Source organism: Mus pahari, chromosome 23 (assembly GCF_900095145.1).
Source record: "Mus pahari chromosome 23, PAHARI_EIJ_v1.1, whole genome shotgun sequence".
NCBI classification, from domain to species: domain Eukaryota; kingdom Metazoa; phylum Chordata; class Mammalia; order Rodentia; family Muridae; genus Mus; species Mus pahari.
In genome coordinates, this window is record NC_034612.1 from 5,740,429 (window position 1) to 5,767,686 (window position 27,258).

At 50.7% G+C, this 27,258-nt stretch overlaps 1 protein-coding gene across 1 annotated transcript in view; it reads left to right on the top strand.

The window, feature by feature from the left end:
* The window catches only part of Cit (citron rho-interacting serine/threonine kinase), a 155,698-nt gene that overhangs the window by 31,343 nt on the left and 97,097 nt on the right, over nt 1–27,258 (top strand). The window contains exons 6-8 of the mRNA XM_029533619.1: nt 669–872; nt 2,509–2,662; nt 24,090–24,273. Of these exons, the coding sequence (XP_029389479.1) occupies nt 669–872; nt 2,509–2,662; nt 24,090–24,273 (542 nt within the window). The remainder of the gene's footprint in view (nt 1–668; nt 873–2,508; nt 2,663–24,089; nt 24,274–27,258) is intronic.

Genomic DNA, 27,258 nt, shown 5'->3' on the forward strand with positions numbered 1-27,258 from the left:
TGAGCCACCATGTGGTTGCTGGGATTTGAACTCCGGACCTTCGGAAGAGCAGTCGGGTGCTCTTACCCACTGAGCCATCTCACCAGCCCTCTTTTATTCTTTAATCTTACTTTACAGCCTTGTCTTTATCCCCCTCCTGGTCTGCCCTCTGACTGTTCCTCATCCCATACCTTTTCCCCAACCCCATCTCCAAGATGATGTCCTCACCCCTCCACCCCCATCCCCACCCCCACCAGACCTCCTGTTTCCCTAGGGCTTTTATTTTTTAATAGAAGAAGTTATGTTGAGTTGGGAATGTAGCTCTGGCACAGGAGGAACATTTACTTATCTTGCACAAGGCCCTGGGTTCAGTCCCTTAGTACTGCCAAGAAGTTTCCGGCATATCAGTAGCTTGTACCAGGAAATCCACCTTAAAACAGTTGTGTAATGAGACCGTTATCAACAAACCCTGCTTGCCCTTGGGTTGGGTTGTGCTCGCTGCCCCCCCCCCCCCTTAAACATTAGTAAAGCGTTGGCATTTCTTGACAGCATGCCACTTGATACAAGGTTTAAATGCCTAGGTGGGCTGTCATCAGTGGCCAATCATTTGGCATCTGATGTGGGTGTCAGCACCCCCTGGAGGGGAATGGAGACTGCGCTGTGTCCCATTTTAATTTCTGGCCTTCCAGGTGGATGCCAAACTCCCCATTGGGACCCCGGATTACATGGCTCCGGAAGTGTTGACCGTGATGAACGAGGACCGAAGGGGCACCTACGGCCTGGACTGTGACTGGTGGTCTGTCGGAGTGGTTGCTTATGAGATGGTTTACGGGAAGACCCCGTTCACAGAGGGAACCTCCGCCCGGACTTTCAACAACATCATGAACTTCCAGGTGAAGTATCATTAGAATTTGCAGGACGCTGACATGCAAAGCAGAGCAGCTTTGGGCTTTCTCTGGAGGGCTAGTCATCATCGGGAGGGCGCCTCAGCGTGTTAGGTCATACCAACGAGGAAAAACGGCTGCCATCTTAGCTCCATCTTTTTATTGCTTTCAAAATGCATCTTTTTTTTAAAAAAAAATATATTTATTGCTTGTTATATGTAAGTACACTGTAGCTGTCTTCAGACAGACCAGAGAACAGAGAAGGGTGTCAGATCTCATTACAGATGGTTGTGAGCCACCATGTGGTTATTGGGATTTGAACTCAGGACCTTCAGAANNGCAGTCAGTGCTCTTAACCCCTGAGCCATCTCTCCATCCCCTTGAAATGCATCTTGAGTTCACAGTTGTGAGATGGGCGTACGTATGAGTCTTGGGGTTGACCACATAGCTCCTTAGCTCCCTTCTTTTTTCAAATATCTCCGGGCACTAAGTATTATCACGTCACACATGCTGGTGAGGAGACTGAACCAGAGAGACTGAGGGACGGCCTGCAGCAGCACAGGCTGTCTGAATCTGAAGTGGGGACGAAGCGAGCAGAGGAGTTAGGCTTGTAGTCACATATGTCTGTGTATACACACAAATACGTCTGGCGTAGAAGTGAAACCACGCTCTAATGCGGAGACTCGCGCTCCATGAAGCCTGTTTCTAAAGGCTGTGATGAACCTGATTTAGTTTAAAGGCGTATAGAGGCCTCATCCCCTCAGATTCTGTAGCACCTAATTTTCATTTCCTTGGAATGGCTGATGGGGGGGTTTGTTTTTTTATGTACAAACACAGTTAGCGAGGCTTCTCTTGAATCGAAATTGCTCTCTAGATTACCCTTGGAGCTACTTTCCAGCCTCTACCTCAGTCTGCTCAGTCAGTAACCCAGGCTCAGCGGAGCCACACTGGGCACCGCTGGGGACCAGGTCCTCAGCCATAAGCAGGGAGCCATCTCCACCTTCCCTCCTCACCGCGCCTCCTCAGAAACCACATAGCACATCACGGTCCGTAGAGAATCGGAACACAAGTGGGTGGTCAGTGGCAGTTGGATCAGGAGTTCAAGCCCCCCCCCCTTACTTTGCCTACATTTTGAGTTTGAGACCAACCTGTGCTATATGACACCCTGTTCCAAAAAAAACCAAACCCGAAGAAGTGTGGCATGCAGAAGGGAATGGTAGGCAGGGAGGTAGCCAGCGAGAGCTGCGGGGTGGAGCTCGGTCTAGGCCGAGAACAGCGTGAGGTGTCCAGGGAGCTGGAAATAGCTCATTGCTGTCGGACAACAGAGAAAGAGAGAGAGAGAGAGAGAGAGAGAGATGGGGAACATGCGCCAGCTTAGCCGGGGGAGCGATGCACAGGTCAAGTCACAAAGGACGTTGAACCCCAACAAAAGAACTGGGCCCATTGATGTGAGCAGGCCGCTTATTTCTGGAACATGCCTTTGGTCTAAAGTTTTGAGAGCACAAAACTTTATTTAAAAAAAAAAAAAAAAGAATTTCAAGAACCTGCATGTACTGGAGAGTTCTCCTCACTTCAGGACACAAACCGAACCACGGCTAAGGAAATCTTTTTTTTTTTTTTTTTTTTTTTTCCTTTTTTTGAATAGCGGTTTTTGAAGTTTCCGGATGACCCCAAAGTTAGCAGTGAGCTCCTTGATCTGCTTCAGAGTCTGCTGTGTGTCCAGAAAGAGAGACTCAAGTTCGAGGGTCTCTGTTGCCACCCTTTCTTTGCCAGAACAGACTGGAATAACATCCGTGACTGTAAGTAGAGCACGCTCCTTCAGCCAGGGTTTGGGATTGAGAATGATGGCAAAGCTGCCCGAAACCTGCCATTGAAGAGGGCCTTCGATTATTACAGCCATAGCGAGAGATAATGATGCAGCTGTCTTCGATGACCATAACCGTCTTATAACAGAAGTGGGTCGGTTACCAAGCCCTGATTTCTAGGAGGTACAGGTGCAAGTGGCAGAGTTCAAGGGTTGTTCCTGGGCCTGTCCAAGAGGAAACAGCCTGGCTATTTCATCTTCCCAAGGGGGTGTGATTGGGGGGTTGGGGTATGTGTGAAGAGGCAGAGGTTGGCCTCTGGGGCTCTGCCTGGGGCTGAGCCTGGGATGAGACCCCGAACACCTGGCTGTGTGATATGCTTCCTCCAGCAGTGCTTCTCTCTGAACCCGCATACATTCAGGGACTCAGTCACACCTCACTGTATCATCAGTATAAACTGAATCAATTCATTAAGGACAAGAATCTGATTTGCCATCAACAATACCAAGAAGTGCGTTCGTTTATTTATCCTTAGGAATCAGTGATTTTTGCTCTGAAGTCTTTTTTTCTATTTACTGTGTTGTTGATTGAAGGTGACCCCGTGACCCGGCCCAGTGATGAGCCCAGAGTAAGGTGTTGGCTGTCCTGTTGCCTGTCATGTTTATTTTTGGTGCTGCTGGGAGACAGGGCAAGTGGAAGCTGGTTTTTTTTTAGGTGGCAAGTCTGAGCTTCTAATTGGAGCTGTGATTGCAGGTTGAAAGTTCCTAATCAAAAAAAGAAAAAAAAGAAAGAAAGAAAAAAAAAACATCTGAAAGTTTTGAGCATCAATATGATATCCCAAGTGGAAAATTCCCTCCTGAGTATGCCCTCATGAGTGTTTGCATTAAATATATAAAATTACCTCTGTGCTTAGACATGGTTCCCAATGTCTACCAGATGTAAATATTCTAAATTCAAAGAAAAAGAAATCTGTCCTGATTATTTAGGATGAGGGACTATGTAACCTCATATGCCTTCAGCTGAGGTGTAAGAATGGCTAGCATCTTGACTTTTTCCTGTTGCTGTAGTAAAGTATGCAAGGAGAAAGGGTCTAGTCTGCTCACAATTCAAAGTTATAGATCAGCTTGGTGGCAAAGTCAGAGTGGCAAGAGCTTGAAACAGCTGACGGTTCATATCTGCAGGCACTGGCAGTTGCTGCTCAGCTCAGCTCTGCTCCTTTCTCAGCTTGAACAGTCCAGGCTCCCACCTAGGGAATGGTGCCGCCCACAGTGGGTGGCTCTTAACCATTTGAGTTAACGCAAACAAGGTAACCTCCCACAGGTGTCCCATTTCTTAAATGAGTCTACATTTTGTCTGGTTTACAGCAGCATCGCTGTTGGGATCTAGTATTTTGAGCCAGAGGCCATTTTGATTTTTCTCTAACCACCTGCTGAGGTATTTCAGCAGACTGTATTTCTATAGAGCCTTTCAGACAGCTTTTCTTCTGTGTGCTAACCTTCTGCCACTGCGGTAAAATATCCAAGGAAAATCAACCTGAAGTGAAGAGAGAGTTGATTAGGGCTAATGATCTTCAGAGACCCGTGGCCTCTGTGCTCTGATGCCCTGGGCCCATGGTGGCTTAGTGCTCCACGGTGGGAGCACGCAGTGTGAGCCATCTACCTCGTGGCGGGTGGGAAGCCCAAAGAGGGGAGGACTTGTACCTCAATATCCCCTTTGGGGTCCTGCAGTGACCTCACCCACCCACCAGACCCGACCTACGAAGGTGCCACCACCTCCCAGGAGTGCCATAGTATGGTGACCAAGCTTTCAACCCGTGGCCTTTAAAAAGGGACATTTAAGCCCTAAGCCCTAGCATTGGGTAGACACGCTGGTTCTTTTTTTCTAAGATTCAGACAATTCCCCCCCAGTCTCCCGAGATGAGACTTTCTAATCAGTGATATATTTTCATTCGCTTGTGGGAAGGTTTGATAGACTATCCTCTAGATGTTATTCAAGTCCTTAATCTTTCCTTGTCTTGCCTTTTTTATCTCATCTTCTTGAACAAGCAATTAATGTTTTTATGCATGAGCTTGCTAATTATCCCTAATGACACACTTCCACGTAGGTGAGTCAGTGAATGGTGGTTAATTATCTGAGTAACTTTATTTTGTGTTTTGGTAGGACTTCATGTTGGTTTTGCCAGGAGAGTTTGCCCTCCCTGTTTGTGGGGGTGGGTTGGTCCCAGGGACAATGCCCCTCCCTCTTGGATCCCCAAGTCCGAGGCTGCCCAAGTTCATCTGTGTGCAAAATGACACATCAGTTGCATGTCCTGGGCAAGTGTCATCCTGTGACTGCTTTCAGTCGCATCTGATAGACCTGCCCCAACCCCTGATGTGGACACGCCCTGTGATGTGGACATGCCATGTGATGTTTCATTTAGGGAATCAGGGACCAGAAACTGCAGGGGAAGGTGCTCAGCATAGACACGGTTCCCCCCTCCAGTGCTTTGAAAGAAAGATTTTTATTTTACTTGTAGGTATGTGTGTACTTATGAGTGCAGTGGCCTTCAGAGGCCATAGATGATTGGACAGCAGAGGTCTTTCAGAAGGTGGAGAATGGGCTGCGGAGGTGGCTCACTAGTTTAGAGCACCCGCTGCTCTTCCAGAGGACCAGAGTTTGGTTCCCAGCACGCAAGCACACACGTGAGCGAGCGCGCACACACACATATATACACACATAAACACACACACTCACCTGTGCACACAAACCCAAACCCAGAAAGACCTCCATGACTTTTATTGACTGCCAGCTCCTGGTTTAGTGAGTGGCTCCAAAGACTCACAAAATAGGTTTGCTTACAGAAATTCTCTTAATTTCAGCCAACCTTGTATTTGGCACTATCAGACTTCCAGAAAAGTTGTAGAGCTGACGCGATACCTCTGGACCTTAGAGCTGATGCAGTTTCTCAGGACCTTAAAGCTGATGCAGATATTCTATTCAAACCAGGGAACCATGTGTGTCCCTCTCCTGTCGCAGACCAGATCACATGGTGTTTGTTTCGAGGTGGCTCGTTCCAGTTTAGGGTAGCTCAGCTGGGGCTGGGAACTTTGTTCTCTCTGAGGCATGGTAGATGCCCGGTGAGCCCCGACTGAACGGAGATGGTACGGTATCCATCTGGTGCCTGCTAACAGGTGGCTTTCATTTCTCTTTGTGTGTTTGCAATCAGCTCAGGGCCTTGAGAATCAGAACACCGCGCCATACGTGAGATCCGAGCTGTTTTCTAACATAAATTACGCCTTTGTCCAGCTCTGTCCCTCACAAACGCACACGGAGCGACTCTCATCAGCCCAGAGACCTTGCAGCCATCAGCCTTCCCAAGTTCATGGTTAGCGGCGTCAATGCCTTGTGATTCCTGGCCTGCTGAACACTTCCGCTTCCCACAACAAGATATTGTCCCTTGATGAGAGCAGCATTAGCCTCTTTGCCATCTCACCCCTAATTCTTCTTTTTCTTATTGTAACCAATGAAAGGAAGTGCCGCTTAACACAGCAGGTAATAATTGTCAAAAAACGCATTATCTCGAGAGGTGGTCCTGGCGGGATGCAGCCGTGCAGTCTAAAAAGGGTCCAGGCAGGTTGATTGACACCACCGGGGGTGGTGGTAGCAGGGGAGGGAAGACTCACTTCTGCTTCCCCTCAGGGGCAGGCAGCGCATCCTTGCCCTCTTAGGTGCAGTAGCCCATGACCCAGGCATCTGACCAGTTCAAGAGTTTTTATTCTTCTGGTAAGGCAATGACTCTGAGGAGTCACTGTCGCACAGGTGTGTGTGTTCAGGCACCCATGGCTCAAACGCTCCCAGCCTCACGCAGTATGTCTTCTGCCTCTTGCTTTTGACATTATTTCAGGTCTGAGCTCCAGGTCTTAGCAGGGACTCCTTAACCCAGCCGCTGCCCTGGGCTGTGCGATGCTGCCCCAGTGTTTTTAACCTGGCTTGATTTCTCTAGGGTCCTGGGAGCCAGTTGGGGCTCTCCACTTTCCTACCTAGGGGTTTCCTGGCCTCTGTCTGCTCCCGTCAATGGGAAGGTTCTGGAAGGTTCTGCTGTCTGGCACTTCCCCAGAGCACATCTTTTGACATGTTTTCCCCCAACGGAACTGGCACACTTACACCTTTCCCCAAGGCCTCCCTGTCTCAAAGGTGACAAAGGCGTAAGTACGGGAGGTGACCGTGAAGTCTCTCCTTGAGCGTCTCTGGCGAGTGTCCTGGAGAGCCAGCGTGGTAGGGGGCTTTCACTCCTGACATGGTCTCTCGGGGTTCTCAACATGAAGCAGTTCTTGCCATTTTCTTCCGGTTTGCCAGGTCCTCTGCAGCGTTTGTGAGCAGAGAGTACATTTTGTTTTGATCAGCCACTGTGACTCAGTGCGAGCCCGTGCTGACGTTGAGCCTGTTTTCCAAACACATGTCACTTTCCCTGTTCTCCCTGGCCCCGGGCAGGTGGGAGCTGGACTGTAAGAATCTGCTCACACGACTGTAAACCTTTGGGATGGGTGGGCACATCCGGCTGAAGAGGAGGCACCCTTTGCCGAGGGACAGTCTTGAAAATCTTGTGTATAAAGTAAGCACCGCCATATAGCTTCCTCTTTTTAAAATTGCAGACCTCCAGCAGTGTGGGGTGTGTTTATTTCATCCCACTACAAGACATTGCAGTACGTCACATGGTATTACATCAAAGCCCTTGGGTGTTAGATCCATCTTACAGATGTGGATAATACTGTAACTTGCTTAAGCTCATATGGAGCTTTGAGTCCCATGGATTGCTCCTGCTTTGCAGGTTCCCTCACTGGGTTACTGAGTCACACATGCCTGACCTTACCCAAAACACAGACCGTAGACTCCGACCTGGAGACCCTTCTCCACTCTCCCCTTGTGATCCTTCATGTCTCAGAGCCAAGCTGGGAAAGGACATGGGACTGATGTCACGCCTTAAAAATTTGGATCAGCAGCCCCAGGGGTGTGGCACAGACCATCCTGCTTATTTAGAGCAGGGTCTCCCACCTTTGGCACTGCTCAGGTGTGAGGACAGACAATCCTTGGTTGTAAGGCTGCCGTGTGACCTGCAGGGCGCCTCTCAGCATCCCTGGCTTCTACCCACAATGCCAGTTAGCATCCCCCTCTGTAGCTGCGAGACTCAAACAATGTCTCCAGACGTCGCTCTCGGTCTCTTGAGGGGGGACTCGAGGGGTTCAGTTGTAGCCCATGGAGAATTTCGTGAGGAAGAACAACATTCTGGTAATGTTAATTCCCCAAGACAGCTACTGCTAACGAGCCCCGGAACAGTTGCCGGAGGTCAGTAGGGCGTTCCTACCCGGACCGTGGATTTCTTCTCGGATTCCATGGACCAACAGCACTGTCATCGCCCGGGAGCTTGTTAGAGGTGCAGAGGCTCGGCCCTAAGTTGGAAGCTGTGTTCTAATAAGATCCCTCGGTGATCCCTGTGCATATTAGGGTTTACAAAGCTACAGGGGAGGAGAAAATCAGATGTGACAGGCATCTCTTCTTGCTCATCTTTGAGGGTCTTCCTCATTTTGACTTGTAGGCTCTGGATGGGAGGAGGATGCTTTTTGGCTAAGGACTCCCATGGGTGGATGGGACTGCTAAGAATTGTTGACTTAATTTTAAAATTTTTCATTTATTTACAAGAGTATGTATGTGTGTGTGTGTGTGTGTGTGTGCGCATGTATGAGCATATGTGTGTGTGGGTGTATGTGTGTGAGTATGTATATGTGAGTATGTGTGTGAGCATGTGTGTATATGGGTGTGAGCATATGTATGTGTGTGAGTATGTGTACATGTGAGCATATGTGTTTATGTGTGTGGGTATATGTGTTTGTGAGAGTGTGTGTGAGTGTGCGTGTGTGTGTGTGTGTGTGTGTGTGTGTGTATGTGTGTGTGGTTTTGGGAGGGTGTACACATGTGCCTTGGCGAGAATGGAGGTCTGTGGACAACCTGCGTGAGTCGATCCCCTCCTTTCACCATGTGGGTCCTGGGAATCGAACTCATGTCATCAACTTGGCAGCAAGCACCTTCATCTGCTGAGTGTGCTCACCAGCCCAGAGTTATTAGATTTTTTATGCCATACTTCTGAGGCACATAAAGCCTTTCCCTCAGATAGACAGTACATCCTTCAAGATGATGGTATAACCTCTTCTTCATTTGATAGCCAAAGGGAATTTGATTCTCTCTCTCCCTGTCAGTGAAGGATGGGTTAAGCATCCTTCATTAATACCTCTTAGGCAAGTATTAGATTGGAATGCTAAGCACCTACTATGTGCCAAGACTCTGCACATAGTTTCCCGTTTAACTTTCTGGAACATTCTATGGTAATATAAAATACCATCACCTCCTGTTCTTCAGACCATGTCCTTGTTCTGCTTCTTAATAACTCAGGTGTTCATGCTGGCAGGATATTTCTGCACATCATTGAAAAGAATGAAGCCAAGGCTTCGAAAGACCCCACTTCTCCAACGGCTATTTCTTGTGGACAGCATTTGTCTCTCTCCCAAACAAGACTCCCTTATAGCGGCAATGCCCGCCTTCCGTTTCTGTACTTGAGCGTTTCGCCTGTAGCTCAGCACGTTTTGTGGCGTGATCACTCACTCGCTCTTAGCCCCTTTCAAAGCTGCCAGGTTCAGAGCTCCCATTGCCTGGCCAGGCCTCTGGAACGGCTTCGTTTTGTCAGCTTCTGTGAAGAGGATGCGGGTGAGCCTCTCTGTGGCTTGGCTGACCCTGAAATGTGTCTCCCTGCCAGTCTCCCCCTGGTCAGTGTAGGAAGAGGAAGCAAGGAAGAAAAACTGCGGCCCCCTGGGTATCAGCAGCTGGAAGCAGGAGGCCGAGGGGAGGGTGGGTTGCTATAGCGCATGCAGGAACTTAACTGGCCAGAACGTGGCAACGAATGACAGAGAGATCCAGGCAGGCCTTGGTAGCCTCTTGGGGAGTATGCAGGGGATATTTATGTGTCTCCTGGGGGCTGTTCTGTTTTTACAGAGTAAGTGATGAAGAGAAGAAATAGGCTAAAAGGAGCTAACTGCTTATGAATTAGGATTATAGGCCTTTTCTCCTCTATCGAGCGTTTGGAGGCCACAATCCAGCGATATTAAAAGTATATATTCTGCATTATAAATGGAGACAACTTACTCTAGAGAAGACTGCAGTGTTAAGATGCAGGAGTGTTGCGATCTGGGTGAAGGGTATTTCTGGCTCAGGAAATAAAGTACTGGTTCAGAGTCAAAACAAGGAGATCTTAGTCTGTGGCGGGTGGAAGGGTGATCTGGGAATCTCAGTTTCCTGGTGGGCTTAGCGAAGAGAGTCACGTGGACCAGTAAGGGAGCCGTGCTTCGGGAAGGGTGGAGGTCTAGAAGGATTTGTTCTCGAAAGACTTGGTTTTCTAGATGTTGACTCGTAGGGAATCTCCTTAGTGTTTTTCCCATAACTAAGGCCCCTTGGGAAGTGATGGATCATGTCCCTCCAACGTGTGCCCCTCCGTGGGTCTACTTTTTTTTCTGTACCTCTCAGCCCAAGCCAATGGCCCAGTCCCAGATTTCAACTGGATCGGTTCCAAATGAGATAAGAAAATGCTTCTCCATGGAGAAGATGGGCGATGGGAATAGGTTTGTTAGGGAACCCAAAAATTGCCCCCCCATTCAGCTCTTGCTTGCTGAAAGCCCTTTCATAAACAAGCAGGCACGGGGATGGTTTGGCCAGCGATTCGAGATTATATTAAACATCTGGGACTCTGTTCTGCAGCCAACTCTCCAATCAGTTCTATGAAGAGTGTTGATTGCATTCACGCTCATTCTCTGAGGGTGAAGGTTGGCTGGAAGCGAAGGGGACTGCGGCGGGAGTCACAGGGATGACACCCTAAGAACAGAGCAGGTGGCACAGGTGGTCTGTGGCGGAGGGGGTGGTGGCAATGGTTTCCGGGGTGTTAGTTCAGAGACAACAGATACGCCAGTGTTATGCACCCTGGTGGTGGAGACACAGCTGTAGCACTCAGAGTTGGAGACCTGAGACAAAGCTCCCTGACTTACCAAGGGACATGTGACCAAGACTGGCCCCTAGGTGCCAGGAGTGTTCAGTAACCTTTGAGGCTGATAAATCTGTCCATCCCCCAGAAGACCGTTAAACTTGGCTTCACAGGCAGGCTGGCCTTGCCGCAGAGGCCTTTGGGAGCAAGGACAGGCGTCGGTCGGCTGAGTGCCCGCCAAGTCTGGGTGCTGGCATCGAGGAGAGGAGGTGCTGAGCCGGGGCCCGAGAAGGCACAGAGTCCTACCTCCTAAACACGGCCAGCGATCGCTCAGCTCTGTGGAGTGCTGTGAGTTCCTTCCTCGCGGGAGGGGCGAGTGAGGAGGAGACCGGGTGTACTTGTCTAATTCTTCCACCTTGCAGAAGAATTCCGGAGGCAGAGGAGTTGCCAGGATAGGACAGAGGGTAAAATATCCCCACTTCCGTGGTGGGACCCAGCTTTGTTGAAGAATAAGAACCACACAACATCCATGTGATGTGTACAATTTAAACTTGGATATGTATATAGACAGGTGAAGAGGAGCTTAAGCTAAACAAGCCCACTACCCGCAAAACATGCGAGTTAGGATTATAGACCATTTCTCCTCTACCCCGTGACCCTCCATGGTCCTCCCTTTTGTCCTTCCTCACCCTCATCCCTTCCTTTGTCCCTAGGAACAACAGAACTGACCCCGAGCATGGTGGGTATTTCCGCTTGTATCCCTAGAGTTCCTGTCTGCCTTCTCTTACTCCACACCGTTGTCACGTTCCTCCTGCTGAAGGCGCAGCCCACAGTGCACTGTTACATTGGGGTTGCCTCCAGTTTTTGGCCCCTGACATACGATTGCTCTTACCACATGGGCATCGGTCGGCAGTTGCATGCATCCATACCTTTCTCTGGTCTAAACAGGGATGGAGTGGTCAGATGAGCTTTCCCACCGCAGTTGCTCCATTTTACACACCCTCTGCAGTAGTGCCCGTGAGGCTCACTAGGACTCTGAACGGTTGGACCCCGAGTCATCCGTGTCTTGGGGTATGGTCAGCTGTGGAGCTAGGCTTAAGTTAGTTGTCCTCCCCCACGATCCCGATGTGAAGGTTTAGAGGTCTGGGGAGTCAGCTCAGCTGGTACAGTAGGTGCTAGTGCAAGCAGGATGACCTGAAGTTAGACCCCAGCTCGATGTAAAAAGCCAGACTTGGGTTGCTCCCAGTGCTGGGGAGGTGGAGACAGGAGAATCGCCAGCATGCGTGGGCCGGCTAGTCCAGTCAGATTGGCAAGCACCAGGATTAGTGACAGACTCCGCTTCAAAAACTAAGGTGGAGCTTGATACAGGACATTACACACACACACACACACACACACACACACACACACACACGCATCTGTACCCACAGTTACATATACCCACATACAACACACACATGAGATCTTCTGAGCATTCATACATACATGCTCGCTCTCTCTCTCTCTCTCTCTCTCTCTCTCTCTCTCTCTCACACACACACACAGCTATGACATTTGACTTGGAAAAGGAGCTATGCCATATTCAGGATTTGCCCCCTTCACCTCAGCAGGGGTAGAGAGCTTTGGCGCTTGCTCCTCTGCCTCCCGTAGACTACAAGGTTAGCTCCGCTGGCCTAGCCGGGCACAGTCAAAAGCACTGCAGTGTCTGGAAACACACTAGACGCATACAAATGTCGGGAGTGCACATTGATGCCAGGAAGAGATGTCATTGGTCACTCCCGGAGGAGCTGAGGCCATATCTTCACTGCTCTGGCGTTGTTAATCCAGCGTCAGCCTGCCTTTCTCTTTGAGCATGTGCCGGGACAACCAAATGGTGGATTTGCTAGTATGTGGGAGGTGAAGTAAGTCTGAAGACCAGGAAGTAAATGGCTTGGAGATGGAGACCAGCCTGGGCGTGGAGCGCATCAGGAGGAAGAATTGCGAGCAAGTGCTGCTGGGGGATCTAGGTGGCAGCAAACTCATGAACCAGTTTTCACATCACAAGTAGTGAGGTCAGGGGCTCTGTGCTCCCGAGTGTCATGTGACAATGAGTTGACAACCCATCCTTGGTGAAGCTCACAGAAAAAGGGCACATGGATGCTCAGATGGCCCTGGGGGGGGGGGGGGTTCATCTGCCAATCAATAAGAAACACGGAACAGACACCTTACATGGTGCTCCAAGGGAAACGGGCCGCCAGGTCCAGAGTGTGAAATTCTGCAAGGTTCCTTAGACAGATATGTTCTTTTTCCTCTTAAGGAAAGAAGAGTGTTCAGGTTAAAAAGAGACATCAAACAATCCGGAACCTGAGCCTGCTGTCTTGTGACTTAAACAAGGAGGCGTCTTTTGAAAGATGAGGGGAAAACTGAGCATAGGGTCAGATGTGGGGTGGGCAGTTTGTCACAGGGTGTGTGGTAGAGGCCCTGTGGTCATGTGTCTTGCTTTGTTTTTTCCCCCTTAAGTATTTTAATAGATTTATGTATGTGTGTTTGTATTATGTGTGTATGTGCGCATGTGTGTCCCACGGTGCGTGTGTAGAGAGGTCAAAGGACAACTTTTGAGAGTTGACTGACTTACTTATCCCGAGGAACCTGGGCATCTCTTAGGGGTTTGACTCCCGCGGCGAGGCTCCTCACCCCTGAACCACCTCACAGGTCCTGGTTATGTGTCTTCTAAGGCCTTTCTCTAGGACCGATGAAACGGCTCATCAGGTTAAAAAAAAAAACAACCCCCAAACTACTCTCCAGGGTGTACATGGTGGAAGGAGGAAACAGACTCCCGAGAGTTGTCCTTTGATCTCTACCTCCACGCTGTCATGCACCCCGTTGCCGCCGCCGCCATATATACCTGTGCTCAGAACAGGGACAGCAACAACAATAGCAATAGTTCTAAGAAGTTCCTATCTGTAGAGTAGTTCTCCATTGGTAGTGGACATGACAGTCTTCAAGGCTTTTTTGATAGGTTGGGGGTGCCGTTGTGGGTAGAGACCAAGGCTATGTGTAATTCTGCAAACCCCACCAACAAGGACAGACCTTCCCAGTCTTTAATGCCAAACTGCCAGTGATGGGAGAGCCTGGACTGGAGCATCCTGCTGCAGCAACAGCGGGCGCCATGTCTATCAGCAGCCTTGCCAGGAGAGGGTGGGAGCTGCCAAGGTCGGAGCTGGGGGAATGGCCGTCTTACTTCTTAGATGTCGTAGGGTGTGAAAGTTTTGGTTTTTCATAACCATTTAAGAGTAAAAAGCCTCATCTAGGTGAGGTGGCACATGCCTTTAATCCCAGTACCCAGGAAGGTGATGAGGCAGCCTTTGAGTTCAAGGCCAGCCAAGGCTACATACCATGTCTCTAAGAAAAACAACCCGGTAGAACTTTCAGGTGTTGGAGACACGGGGACCGCGATGGAGAGGACTGTAAAGAATGGAGCCTCTCCGTGCTCTTGGGTGCATGTGATTCAGGGGAGAAGCGTTGGAAATCAAGATTGCTGGGGTCTGGGAACAGATGGTGGGGGTAGTGGGTGGAACAGGGGTGCACCTTCCTGCCTTCTGCTGAAAGGCATCCCAATGGACATCACATGACAGAAACCCTCCAAATCCAGACGCGTAGAGAAGTGCCGTCATGACTCTCTTGCAAACTGGAATGTTCTCTTTTGAGTATTTCTAGCCTAATGTAGGTTGCTCACGGATTGCTGAACACCTAGCCACGGGAAAGGGAGGAAGAGCCGATCTATGGCAGAGAAATCTGGTTCACTTGATGCCCAGAGGTGGAGGGAGCCCATACCTAAGTGTATAAGCATTTGGTGTGTGTGTGTGTGTGTGTGTGTGTGTGTGTGAAAAGTACTTCAATCACAGGTACTTAATATTTTTAAAGATTTATTTGGTTTTAAAGCAGTTTTGTGTGTGTGTGTGCCAGGGTGTTTTTCTTGCATGGATGTCTACATACCAGATGCTTCTCTGGTGCCCTTGGAGGTAAGAACGGCTCACCCCCTCCGACTGGAGTTGCAGATGGTTGTGAGCTGCAGATGTGGGTGTTAGGGATTGAACCCGGGTCCTCCGGAAGAGCAGCCAAAGCTCTTATCTGCTGAGCCATCTCTCCAGCCTGAGTTTTTTCTTTTTAATTTTAAGCTGTTTATACGTATGGTTGCATTTATTTGCATTGGTGTGTGCACATGTGGGTGTAGGTGCCTGTAGAGGCCAGAAGAGGGCGACAGATCCTCTAGAGCCAGAGCTCCAGGTGTTTGGGAGCCACTAGATAAACGTGCCTGAAGCCAAACTGTTGTCCTTTGGAGGAACCACAACTGTTCATCTCTCCAGCCCCTAAGCACTTAACCTTGCGATCAGAACACTCAAATCCTGCCACCCATGGCCATCCCCACCCATGGCCATCCCCACCTGAGGGGATATTGGCCTAGCTTTGGCCCGACAGGTGCCAGCATTCTTTAGATTGATTAATTGATGGAAGCAAACTTCCCTATGCTAACTTCCTTATTTATCTCAAAGACAGCATGGTGAAAATTGATCACCAAAACAGTGTTACCTTAAAGTCTATTTCTGGCTCTCTGGGGAGTCAAAGAGACGAGGTCCCTTTTACCTACGGCTATCACAAACTGGTTGCTGTGCTCCGTCAGATTCTTGATTCTTGTATATAATGTGAGGTTGGTGGGTCAAGTCATCCTCATTACTCTGTACCCCGAAGAGAGGGAATCGGGGTGGGCCTGAGGCTCTGGGCAGTGGGATCTCTTCTCATGGGCCGAATGACATGTGTCATTTGTGAAGCGGTTTTGTTTGCCCATCCTGTGACTTAACTCCCTTGCCTGCATTGTTTCCATGAGCCTCAGATAAGGCTGCCTTTCGCCTCTCTCCACCCCAGTCCTTCTCTCATAGGAAGAACCCAGCCCTGGGTGTCTCTGAGACTCCTTCCTCCCTCTTGGAGTCGGTCGTCACTCACCTCCCGAGTGTGCAGTTGGTCACATTGACTGTTACAGACCTGTCCATCTTGGGCAAAGTTCTAGCACCCCTTCTGCCCACGACGACGAAAGATTGCATCTGTGCAGTCCGCTAAAGACTCCCCCCCCCCATATTACCTTCAGTCTAGTCCAATCCAGGACTCTCTCTTCAAGGTCAGCCTTACCCACAGCTCTCTTGGGCCGCCACTCCAGCTACGGGCTTTAAAGCACCTCTCCTCCCCACTCCAGTTCACGGAGGGAGCTTTTAGCCAGCTCTTGAGATTCCATCCTCTCCGTGCTACTAGCTTTGCGGGACTATTCAGAACCCCTTTATACCTCTGCTTTTCACACCTACAGCCCGACCCCTTAGTGATGCAGACAGCTTCCTCACCAGTTCAGACAGTTCAGAGCTTCCTTTTTTTTTTTTTTTTTTAACATCTTCATATTTGAGCACAGGCTCTGCTTTGACCATCAAGGGGCAGGGCACTGTGAAGCTGGAGTAAATTGAAAGCGCCTTTGATGGTAGCTTATTAGCTGACCATTATCAACATTAAGTGCAGACACTGCCCGTTCTGATTTGTGACGTTATCATACCCTTTACTCACGACTTTGTCCTTTGTGACACAGCTTCTGCCACAATCAATTCAGTACAGTGTCCGTCAGTCACTCAGATGGGTGATTAAGAGTTCAGGAATAGAATTAGCCCCCTTCCCCTCCCCTCCCCATTCCCTTCCTCTCCCCCTCCCCTCCCCCTCCCCCTCCCTCTCTCCTGCTCCCCCTCCCCTCCCTCTCCCCCTCCCCACCCCCTCCGTTTTTTGGAGACAGTATCTTGCTGTATAGTCCTCTTCAGCTTTGTAACTATTGCTTCTCCTGCCTCAGCCTCCTAAACCGTGGGCGCCACCACGCCTGGCTTTTCCTTTCTCACCCTTTCTTGAGAGAGGCCCGCTCTCCACGCCCAGATGAGCACCCTGAAGTATAGCACCACCTGAGTTCCATACAAGTGCTGTGTTGCACAGAGTGACACATCAAGTCTGAGAAATTAGCCCACTCCCTGGGGGTTCTTGTCACGCGCTCCTCCAACAGAATCCATATTAAACACCGACTGAGGGCGGCGGGGTGGTGCTCTGATAGGTGTTCAGCAGTGCGTGGCATTCCAGGTCTTCTGTAGCAGAAAGGAGATTCCCCCGCAGAGAGCTAGCGACAGTAGACCCACCCAAGACAGGCTTGTCTGCGGCTGTAGAAAAACTACGGGTGGGAACGGAGAGCTCAGTGGGCTGTGAGCCAGGAGGGCAAGGGCCCTTATGTCACTTAGGCCTCTTATGCCCCTTACGTCAAGACGCCTCTTAACGTCACTACTGTTTAAAAGAAAACATGTTTGAAGACAATACATTTTCCCCTCTAAAGATTTTAATGAATGTCAGGATTAGAGAAGAGAGGGTCAGAAGGAAGGAGGACTTGGGGTGGGCGTGTTAATGAAGTGAAATTAACTACAGACTTTAAAATAGCATTTGTGTCCGAGAGCCTCTATCTTATAACCAGGTTTGGGGTGGGGCTCCCCTTAAAGTTACCTGTGCCACTAAGGGGAATGTGCCGTGCCTCCACCCCAAACTGTTGTTTATTTTTAAAAACACAGGGAAAGCCCCCCCCCCCCCCATTTTTCTCCCATGTTTTACACTGAGTGGAGAGCTTAATGTCTGGCTGCGCCTGGAGTCGTCATTCATCAGCATGGTAGGCATGTTATGTGAGGAGAGCCAGCGACACCATGACAGACACCATGACAGCGTACCGGAAAATATTCTCATAGGTACTCATTACCATACTTTTCAGACGGAGCAATCTCTGCTTTAAAGCCTTTCCATTCCATCTCATCAGCACTCCCTTTGCAAGGTCCACACTCAGGCCATTCAGACTTGCCTTTGCTTGATACCCGCGGCGGTACCGCCATGTGCTGGGTCAGTGTAAATGTAACACACTGCTCATCACAATTTCAGGGAGATACTAATTCCTTTTTTTTTTTTTTTTAAGCCAAAGGGAGAACACAGTTTTGTTTATTTACACGTGTGTGTAGCGTGGGAGCTGCCACATGTGCTGCCACCACTGTGCATGTGTGGCAGTCACGGGGCCACCTCCTGCAGTCAGTTCTCGCCACTTTCTGTCCTCCTGAGGTGCCGGCCGTCTGTCTTGCTCTTACTGCTGTGCTGCATTCTGCAGACCGCCTCGCCTGTGAGCTTGTAGGCATCCTCCCCGTCTCCATCTCTCGCTCCATCACGGGAGGGCCGAGAGTCCGGATGTGGAATCTGAGCGCAGGTTGTTAGGTTTGCGTGGCAAGCATTTCTTCCCACCAAGCGCCCTCCACCCTCATCCTCCCCTCCTAAATTGTATAAAGGCCAACACAAAACAAAACAAAACAAACATTTCCATGCAGCGTAAGACGTCCAAGAACTATTCCCCGCTTCCTGCCTCTCCCATCAGTCTGGTGTCTGAGCGGGCTTGAGCGGGGTTTGGTATGTTTGTTTGTTTGTTTGTTTCCATCCGTATCAGAAGTGAAGTAGTTCACTGAGGGGCTGATGCAGAGGGGACTGGGGTATGCCACACCTCTCCTTTGGCTTGGCTCCAAGAGGGTGAGAAGGGACACAGAGGCTGAGGCTGAGGTTTGCCGGTGACCTTTGTGGGAGCCTGCTCTCTTGGCTAAGCGGAGCTCAGGGCGATGGAGGGCTGCCTGCCTGCCCGGCCCCTTCCATACGCTGCTCTCAGGGACTCCATCCGTCAACTTCGTCTGCTCCTGAAGAGAGCTGTGGTCCTCAAACTGTTCCCTGGGTGCCAGAGGGTGATGGATTGAGCCTCTTCCGTGCTGACAATGGGCACAGTCCCCTGCTAAGAGGGGCTGCTAGGCTGTCTCCCCCGTCCCGTTTAACGAACTTGTCCCGACCCTACAGGGTTGTTTGGAGATGTCGTATCCAGGCTTTTAGCTTTCTCACTCTGCGTGTGTCTCAGAGCTCCTGTGCCTTCCGTCTCCTCGCCACCATGGGGGTGGTCTACAGGAACTCCCTGAGCTGGGCGCCTGTGATTCACCTAGGGTGGGTCTGGGCCGGGGACTCTGCATTTCTATTCATCTGACTTCGCTGACCCTGTGTCTACAGAGAGAGCGTACTCCTCCGGTCTCCCTGGTGGGTCACAGAGCTTACCTGTAGCTCCGTTTAACCTGCTGACCTGGTTTCCTTTCCGTTGGCTGTGCAAACTCCTGGACAGTAGCAGTTTTGGGGGAGGGGAGGCTTTATTCAGCTCACACTTCCACCTTATGGTCTACCGCTGCTGGGGCGTCGAAGCGTGAACTTGGAGTAGCCAGTCACATCACGTCCGCAGTCCCGGGCAGAGAGAGCGCGCGCATGCGCGCTGTTGCTCAGCTCATTTCTCTTATACAACTGAGGGCTCCGACCCAGGGACTCAGGCCATCCATTTTAGACTGGGGCTCCTCACGTCCATCATCAATGAGCATAATCACGAGAACCCCTCAGGCCTTCCTGTCTCTTCCCAGGTGATTCTCAGTTGTGTGACCGTTGACAGTTCATTAGATCTGCACTTAATATTGAGTGAGTTTTCAACTTTACTCTTTAAAAAACATTTATTTCTACCATTTGTGCGTCTGTGTGCTGCGAGTGTCCGGCAGGGAGATACAGGTGATTGTGAGCTGCCTGCAGGCCGCTGTGGGTATGGGATCGGGTGATCTCGAATCCTCTGCAGGAACAGCATCTACTCCTAACCTCCGAGCCAGTAACAAGACTACCCTGCCGGGTCCCTTCCAGGTGGTCTTGGTTCCTCACGCTTAGGTTAGAATACCCCCTGACTTCTGTGATAAAGCCGTATGTCTTCTGTTTGGCGTTTCCACACAGAGTCTCACTCTATAGCCCAGACTCACACTGAACTCCCAGTTTCCTTGCCTTAGCGAGTGCGCACCACTGTGACGGCCTCTCCTGGCCCTTCAGGTCACTTTTCTCTTTCATCGTGTTGGCGTACAGCCTTGGCATGTCCCCAGGATGCTCCAGAACTCCTGGGCCGCAGACAATGGGGACGTGCCAGTGCAGCTGGCTTAGCTGGCTCTTTTCTTAGGCTTCAGAGAGCTGGCTCTCTCACCTCAGTCTCAGTGCACTCTCTACGGAAGGGTAGCCCTCCTGCGTGCCCCGGGCAGAGAGTGTTCACACGCACTCTCTCCACTTGCGTGTGCCACTGTTCATTTCCCACGCTCCTGGCTCCCGGGACACTACACATGTAGCCAGGCTGCCCCAACTGCAGTTTCTTTTNCTACCAAGCAATCGCCTTAGCTCCAAGTTTTGTTCAGCGTTTAGTGCTTACTATCTAAAAACCTGTCCTTTATCTCATTACTCTTGCCAATGGCTTGATAACCAGCTTTTTCTTTTCTTTTCTTTTCTTTTCTTTTCTTTTCTTTTCTTTTCTTTTCTTTTCTTTTCTTTCTTTCTTTCTTTCTTTCTTTCTTTCTTTTTTTTTTTTTGAGACAGGGTTTCTCTGTGTAGCCCTGGCTGACCTAGAACTCACTTTGTAGACCAGGCTGGCCTCGAACTCAGAAATCCGCCTGCCTCTGCCTCCCAAGTGCTGGGATTAAAGGCATGCGCCACCGCGCCCGACTCCAACTGCAGTTTCTAAGTAGCCACCATAGGTCTTCCCTTCTAAAGGGCCTAGATGAGGTGGTGGGCATCCTCACCCTTCTTGGGGAGTTGGCTCATTTGTGAGCCATTTCTCTGGCATTTAGGCTGCGGCTTCTCAGCCTGTGTGAGTGCAACCCCACGAAACCTTTGTCTGAAGAGGACCCTGTTCTGAACTGACCACCTGGCAAGAGGTTGACGTCTCTAGCTTTTAATCGGTGCTATGAGTTCTCTCAACTTGAAAATTATCTGACCTTCTTTCTTTCTATATCCCCACCCACCAACCCCTTGGTGCTGGGAATTGAATTGGTCTTGCCCATGCTAGGTAGCACTCTACCACTGAACTATATTCTCAGCCTCATATGTGTGTGTGTGTATGTGTGTGTGTGTATGTGTGTGTATGTGTGTGTGTATGTGTATGTTTATATCTGTGTGTGTATGTATGTGTGTATGTATATATCTATGTGTGTATGTGTGTGTATGCGTATGTGTGTGTATGCGTGTGTGTGTGTTTGTATGTGTGTATGTATATATCTATGTGTGTATGTGTGTATGTATGTATGCGTGTGTGTGTTTGTATATGTGTGTATGTGTGTGTGTGTATCTGTATGTGTGTTTGTATGTATGTATATGTATGTGTGTGTACATATGCATGTAGATGTGTGCTTCTGAATGTGGAGGTCAGTGGACAGTCTCAGGTGTTGCTTCTTGGGTACCATTCCCCTTTAGAATCTGAAAACACCGTTTTCTGTATCTGGTTTTGTCTGTGTCTATGCCTACGCCTGCGTATGTTCCAGATGCTCGTGGGGGCCAGAAGAGGGCATCAGCTCTTTGGAGCTGCTGTAAGGACGGCAGGAATTGAACCCTTGTCCTAGAAGAGTAGAAAATGCCCTTAACCACGAAGCCACCACTTTAGCCTCTCCCCTTCTCTCTCTGAGACGGGATCTCGCCCTGGCCTTGAACTCCCCATGTAGGCCAGGCTGGCCGGTCGGCCACGGAATACCAGAGACCCTCCAGTCTCCACCGCTCGGCTCAGCGCTGGTGATGAGGCTGTGCCACCCTGCTTGGCTTTATTTATTTGTAACCTGTGGGGATTGAACTCAGCCCCTTATGTTGGCTGACTCAACTCCCTGACCTCCCCACACACCCCCAGAGACTGAGTCTCGCTATGTTCCTTGAGTTCATCATCTGTAGCCCAGGCAGGCCCTCCTCCTCTGATCCCCCTGCCTCAGCCTCCCGAGGGACTGGGTGATAGGCCGGTACTGGCAGCCCAAGTCTCTTTTCTAATCTTGACCGCAGTAATGTTTTGAGCATGGCAGAGCTTTACAGATGAGCCTTATTTTATAGTACAGAAATTCAGAAATCATAATTACTTCACTGAGGGTGGCTCCTACCTCTATTAATCATCCTCCTCACACAGAAATGGAATTCTATTTTCGTCTCCTACAGATAAATTAGTATATAGTGGAAAGGGATTCAACTTCTGCGAGGAATTATAACGCCACGGTAGAATTAACACAAACACTCACCTTGGCGTGCCTGTGCTTTGTATAGCAGAGACTGACTAAGCGCAGACGCCGCGCTATCTCACTGGGCTTGAGCGGCCGCTAAGGTCTACCACATCGTGCACTGTATGCCAGCAGTGATCACAGGTCACCTTCATGGGTGTTTACCGTGTGCGAGAAGCCACGCTGAGCACTTTGCATAGACTCACCTAACAGGCGCCCTGTAAGCCCGATGCCCTGGAAGCAGAGGCAGGAGAATTACAAGTTTGAGGCCAGCCTTCACCGCTTAGGGACCCTCTTTCAAAGCCAGACATGACCTCGTCACAGATGCCTACAGAGGCTGAGCGTCTTTCCCAGGGTCATGGAGCTGGAGTGGGTGGAATTGGGAGCCATTAAGCCACCATGTTTCTGTATGAGAGTCAGTCAGTCCTTATCTTGGGATGGAGAGCACTTCCTTTTGGTCATCATACATTGTAACTTCTGTGATTTCAATTTTAATCTTCTCAAGAAGGCATTGGGTAAGCGCTGTCAGATCGGGTTATACCGCCACTAGGTTTGCACCCCGGTCTATGGGCGTGCACACGGGATTCGAACCCCTGCTTCCAGTCCCAGTTCCCTTCCCATAAGCTAATGTTGAAAGCGTTAAGCCCGGGGCTTCTGACAACAGCAGGGAAGACTGAGCTGCTCCCCAGAGAGCCTGGAGGTGTTAGATAATTCTCTGCTCGCGCGCGCATTTCACATTCCCTGATCTTCTCTTCCCCACCTCACCTCCGTGCACTTGAAGCTCGGAGACTGTTCTTTTGCATCTCCCAGAAGCACCCGCCGCCCCTCCGCACTCACCTCCCTCTTCCTCCGCACCCCTCCACATCACTCTGGTTACTTCTCTGCCTAGCACTGCTTTAACCGTTGTCCCTGGGGATGCTCCGGCAACAGCCAGCTCCTTCTGAGTCTGTGGGGCTGAAGGTGTGCGTGCTGCTCATCCCCCTCCCCCCGCCCCCGCCCCCAGCACAGAACTCTGTCCGGAAAACAAGAGGTTAAAAAAGAAGTCTGGACCGTGAAGGGCTGTGACAACTGTCCTAGGGGGAGCTCTAGCGAGCCCTGGCGGGCAGTGACTCATGCGGCTCCGTCACTCAGATCAGCATTGGCCCCTGCCACGCAGGCGGCCAGGTGGGGTTACCGCCAGAGCGCGCACTGAGGAGTGGGGAGGTGGTAGCATGCAGCCTGCACTGCGGGGGATGTGATGCCGGCTTGCCAACTTCCCCCTGCCTGGTCCACTGCGGACGCCCCAGCCTGCAACCATGGTAACACTTCTGACTGGAAATGCCCCTGGGAGCCCCCCACGATGGGCAGCCTCCTGGTGACTGATGGACAGCCGCTCTCGCGCCTGAGTGAGAGAGCCTAGTAGGTCTACAGGCGGCAGAGACGATGTGATTCCACCCCCCCTCCCCAGCCGGGAGTCATGCCATAAGGAGGTAGGAGCCTTGCCACAGATGTGCATCTGTGGGTCTCTGTGTCCCCCGTACCGGTGCTGGGTCCTGTAAATCACTGCAACTTTATCTGGCTGTCTTTTGATTATGCTGGTCAAACTGCAGTGGATTCGTCTCGATGGGCAGGGGTGTGTTGAGGGGAGCGGGGGTGGGGGGGGAGATAATGAACTAAAAAGGAAAAAAAAAAAGTGGTTAATAGGCTCTCTGAGTAGAGTCATCTGGCTATGAATGAACCAGACTGCAGTGGTGACCCAACCGCGGTTTTCTGGCTTCCCAAGCCCACTGGCCTGCTCTCTCCCCTCATTCTGGCTAAGTCATGAGACGTGCACGTCTTCCATCTGACAGCCATGAATATCACCAACTATTAATCATTTTAGACCTGTCTGGAAGAGGGGCTCAATGGGCTTAGGTCACCCGGCACCCCTGGCACTCCAGCTGTCCAGGGGTGGAAGGCTGCTGGAAATAATGAGGCTGGAGCTGCCTTCCCCGGGTGAGTGGCCCAAGCGCTTCAGCGGGATCCAAGTGACCTGTCTGAGTTTATCTTTCACCTCACCCACTGCCCAGAGAGGCAAGCTGTCTGCGGGTTGGTGGCCATGTTGGCAGCGAAGGGGTTAATCTCTTGTTGCTGTAGGAGCCGAGGCTGGGTCTGCCTGCGCTAGGAGCTGGGTTGAAAGCAGTCGCTGCAGTGCTGTCTCCGAACGCCTAAGGAGTAAGGCGCTTTTTCCCCCTCTGCAACAGTGTGGAATTCGTCTGAATTTTTCTCTCTCCCCCCCACCCCTTGTTTTTCTTTTAACCAGCTCCTCCCCCCTTCGTCCCCACCCTCAAGTCTGACGATGACACCTCCAATTTTGATGAACCAGAGAAGAATTCGTGGGTTTCATCCTCTCCGTGCCAGCTGAGCCCCTCGGGCTTCTCAGGGGAAGAGCTGCCGTTTGTGGGATTTTCGTACAGCAAGGCACTGGGGTATCTTGGTAGATCTGAGTAAGTGACGGTGACTCTCGGGGGGACCTGCATGGATGCCTGGCACACAGAGCCAAAGGTGCTGGTGCTGGTGGGAGGGTTGGGGGAGTGCGTCGTAGAGAAGCCTCTGGACTGCCTGTTTGGGGCTCGTGGGGCTAGACTGTTAATGCTTGGCTCTGCATGGCGTGTTAGGTGCCTGTTCCTTCCTGTCCGTGGCATCTGAGCAGTCAGCTGGGTACTTCGGGTTAGTTTTTTCCATCTTTAGTCTTATGTAGACGGAGGCGAAGAGTGGGGGATTTCTAGCAGTGCAGATACCCGGTTCAAAGGGGGAACCTCGGACGGGTTAAACTGAGCTGTCTGTCTGTCCATCCATCTCAAGAGAGGGGATGACTGGGACCCTGGCTGTATCGGAAAGGATCCGAAACACCGGATCTCACCAGCCTAAAGGGTTTCCCGATGGGTTTAACTGAGCTGCAAGTGGCTGAACCAGAGCTCTAGCAGAGAGATGACGCTGGGCTCCTGTCCAAGTATGCTGCAAGATCAGGGATCTGGCAGCTGAGCCATTCCGAGCACTGGCGACCAGAAGAAACCCTGTCCCTTCCCGTGAGCCCCCCAGGAGCAAGTGTGATGCAGTCGGCTACTGAAACCCTAAACAAACTCAGCTAGAACGAGCAATAGAGATGTGGGGGTAACCCTCCTGACCCGGGAATCGTCCTCTCTTGCCTGCTAGGAAGCATTCAGAAGACGGGGCAGACGGGGCTTGCTTGAAGGGTCAAGACTTCCAGGCTCCTAGAATCTATGTTAAAACAGCTGCCTTGGGCTGCAGGAGCCGGAGGACATTCTGTCTTCAGGGAGTGACATCCCCTAGGAAGGTCTCAGACCAGCTATGTTGTTCTCCACATTCCTTGGCTCCCTCACACTGAGGCTCTTGGGGGAAATGCTGGGTAACTAGTTGCTGCCCACTTAGAAAACATTTTTTTTCTTTTTTTAAATTCTCTGTAGAGTCATTGCCTGTTTGGTGTGTTTATAGCTTAGGTATTGATTCGAAGGGATATGGTGTTGGTTCTGGATGGTGTCTCCCCACAGGTACAATTCTGAGATTCTTAAAAGATAGTAGATTTTCACAGAGAATTGAGCATTTGCTATAAGCTGGGGAGAGTGTGGGCCATTCTTGATTTTTGAACAGGGGCTTTTTACAATGAGAGATGCCAGGGTAGGCTGGCTTTTTTACCTTGTCTGAGGTCTGGGTTTAAGATCCAGGTAGTTGTTGGCCTCATCAGGTCTGCCTTTCCTGCTAATCTTACCACCAAACGCAGCCCGGAGGCTGGCAGGAGAGGCAAAAATCTTAACTCGCCGTGGAATGTGCCATCATCAGTCAGAATTGCAGTGTTCCAAGCAGGGCGAGGAGGTTTAGCGTTATCGTCAAGGACCCAGGCGGGAGCGGGAGGCCCAGTGGAAGAGGGTGCCTACTTAGTGGGCAGTGTGACCTTGACACCACAGGCCCACTGAAGGTCGCAGATCCAGACTAAGAGAAGATGAGTGGGGAGATGTTGCTGGTCTGGTTAGCAGTGGGCCAGGTGTGTTGAGAGAAAGCTGTCTGATGATACTATTGATCAGTGATCTCAAAAATCCTGGGACGCCTCGGTGGGGGAGTGAGGTTTCAGGAGCAAAGATTGGGGGGGGGGTGATGTGAGGGAGCCCAGGCACCACGGCTACTCTGAGACAGGGTGTGATTAATTGCTTGTTATTCAGGAAGACTCTAATTGCATCTTTCTGGTTCTCAGAAAGCTGGGAAAAAAAGGTCTGTCACAGGGACCTCTCAGTGTCAGGGCCCAGGCACGGGATAAATATTTGTTGACTGGATTTACTCACGAGCCGTTCCCCCTGGGATGTACTTGTGTTGCTCTCTGATTTTTGAAGGTTTGCAGTTTCACCTTTGGCCGTCCAGAACCGCGCCTCCCCAGCCCTAACGCATCCAGCAAGCTTCTGTTTGTGCCCCAGCGTTTAATAAGATCCTCACGAAAATAAAATTCCTCATAACACAGCCGTCGCGTTTGTTATCTGGAAGATGTAACTGAAGGCGTCTTATCTTTGGGGAACTTGATGCTTTTTTTTTCCACGGCAGTTCAGGGCTGGAATCAGTTCTTCCGCTGTCGTGCTCGGCGTGCTCGGCGGTGTTGCCCTTGGACCTGGCTTCTTTGCCAGGGATGGCTTGGTGGGTGAAACCTGCAGCCGCAGTCTAGAAATCCCATCCACCTGTTGGTTGTAGGTGCCCCCCCCTCCGCCCCCGGGCATGTTGGATCATAGTTAATTGGGAAGCCAATAAAAGAGATGAGATTGCACAGGAGATCCTGCAGTTTCATAGATGGAGGTGGTGGCGTGGTCTCTGGGTACCACCTTTGCCCTATAGTGACCCCGCTCGCTCCCTGTGTTTCCCTCCTCCGGCTTCTTGCTTCCATCACCAAAGGCTTTTATTTATGCCACAGTTCCTCGCTTGCTCACTCTTCACACCACCGAGGAAACTGCAGATCCTACTTCCCGTGCTGCACCAGGGAACTTGACCTCAGATTTGTTAGCAGGGAACTGAATGAAACGTACATTCAGAGGTGGGGCTGAATGAGCCAGCGCCGTGGCCTCAGGAGTGACTCATGTGGCCGTGCTCCGGTCGCCCCACACATTTCAGGATCTTCTTCTTTTTGCACGGGGACCCCAGACTATTGCTAAGCCAGCTGTTTAACACATTGCTAAGTTCCCGTTCAGCCAGAAGCCCAGCCTCAGTGTGTCAGCGAGTGGGATGTAGGAAGAGCTTCTTGCTGCCCAAGTGGGGAGCAGAGAAGCTTGGTGAGAAGCAGAATTGTTTGGTTGATAGTCTTTGGGGAAGTTAGCTTTGGAGAACATCCACGCCAGTGACTCTTTTCCTGTTCACCCCCACCCCCAAGCGATGCTAGGCATTGAACCAAAGGCCTTGTCTGTGCTAAGCGAGCACTCTACCACTGTGACCATTGA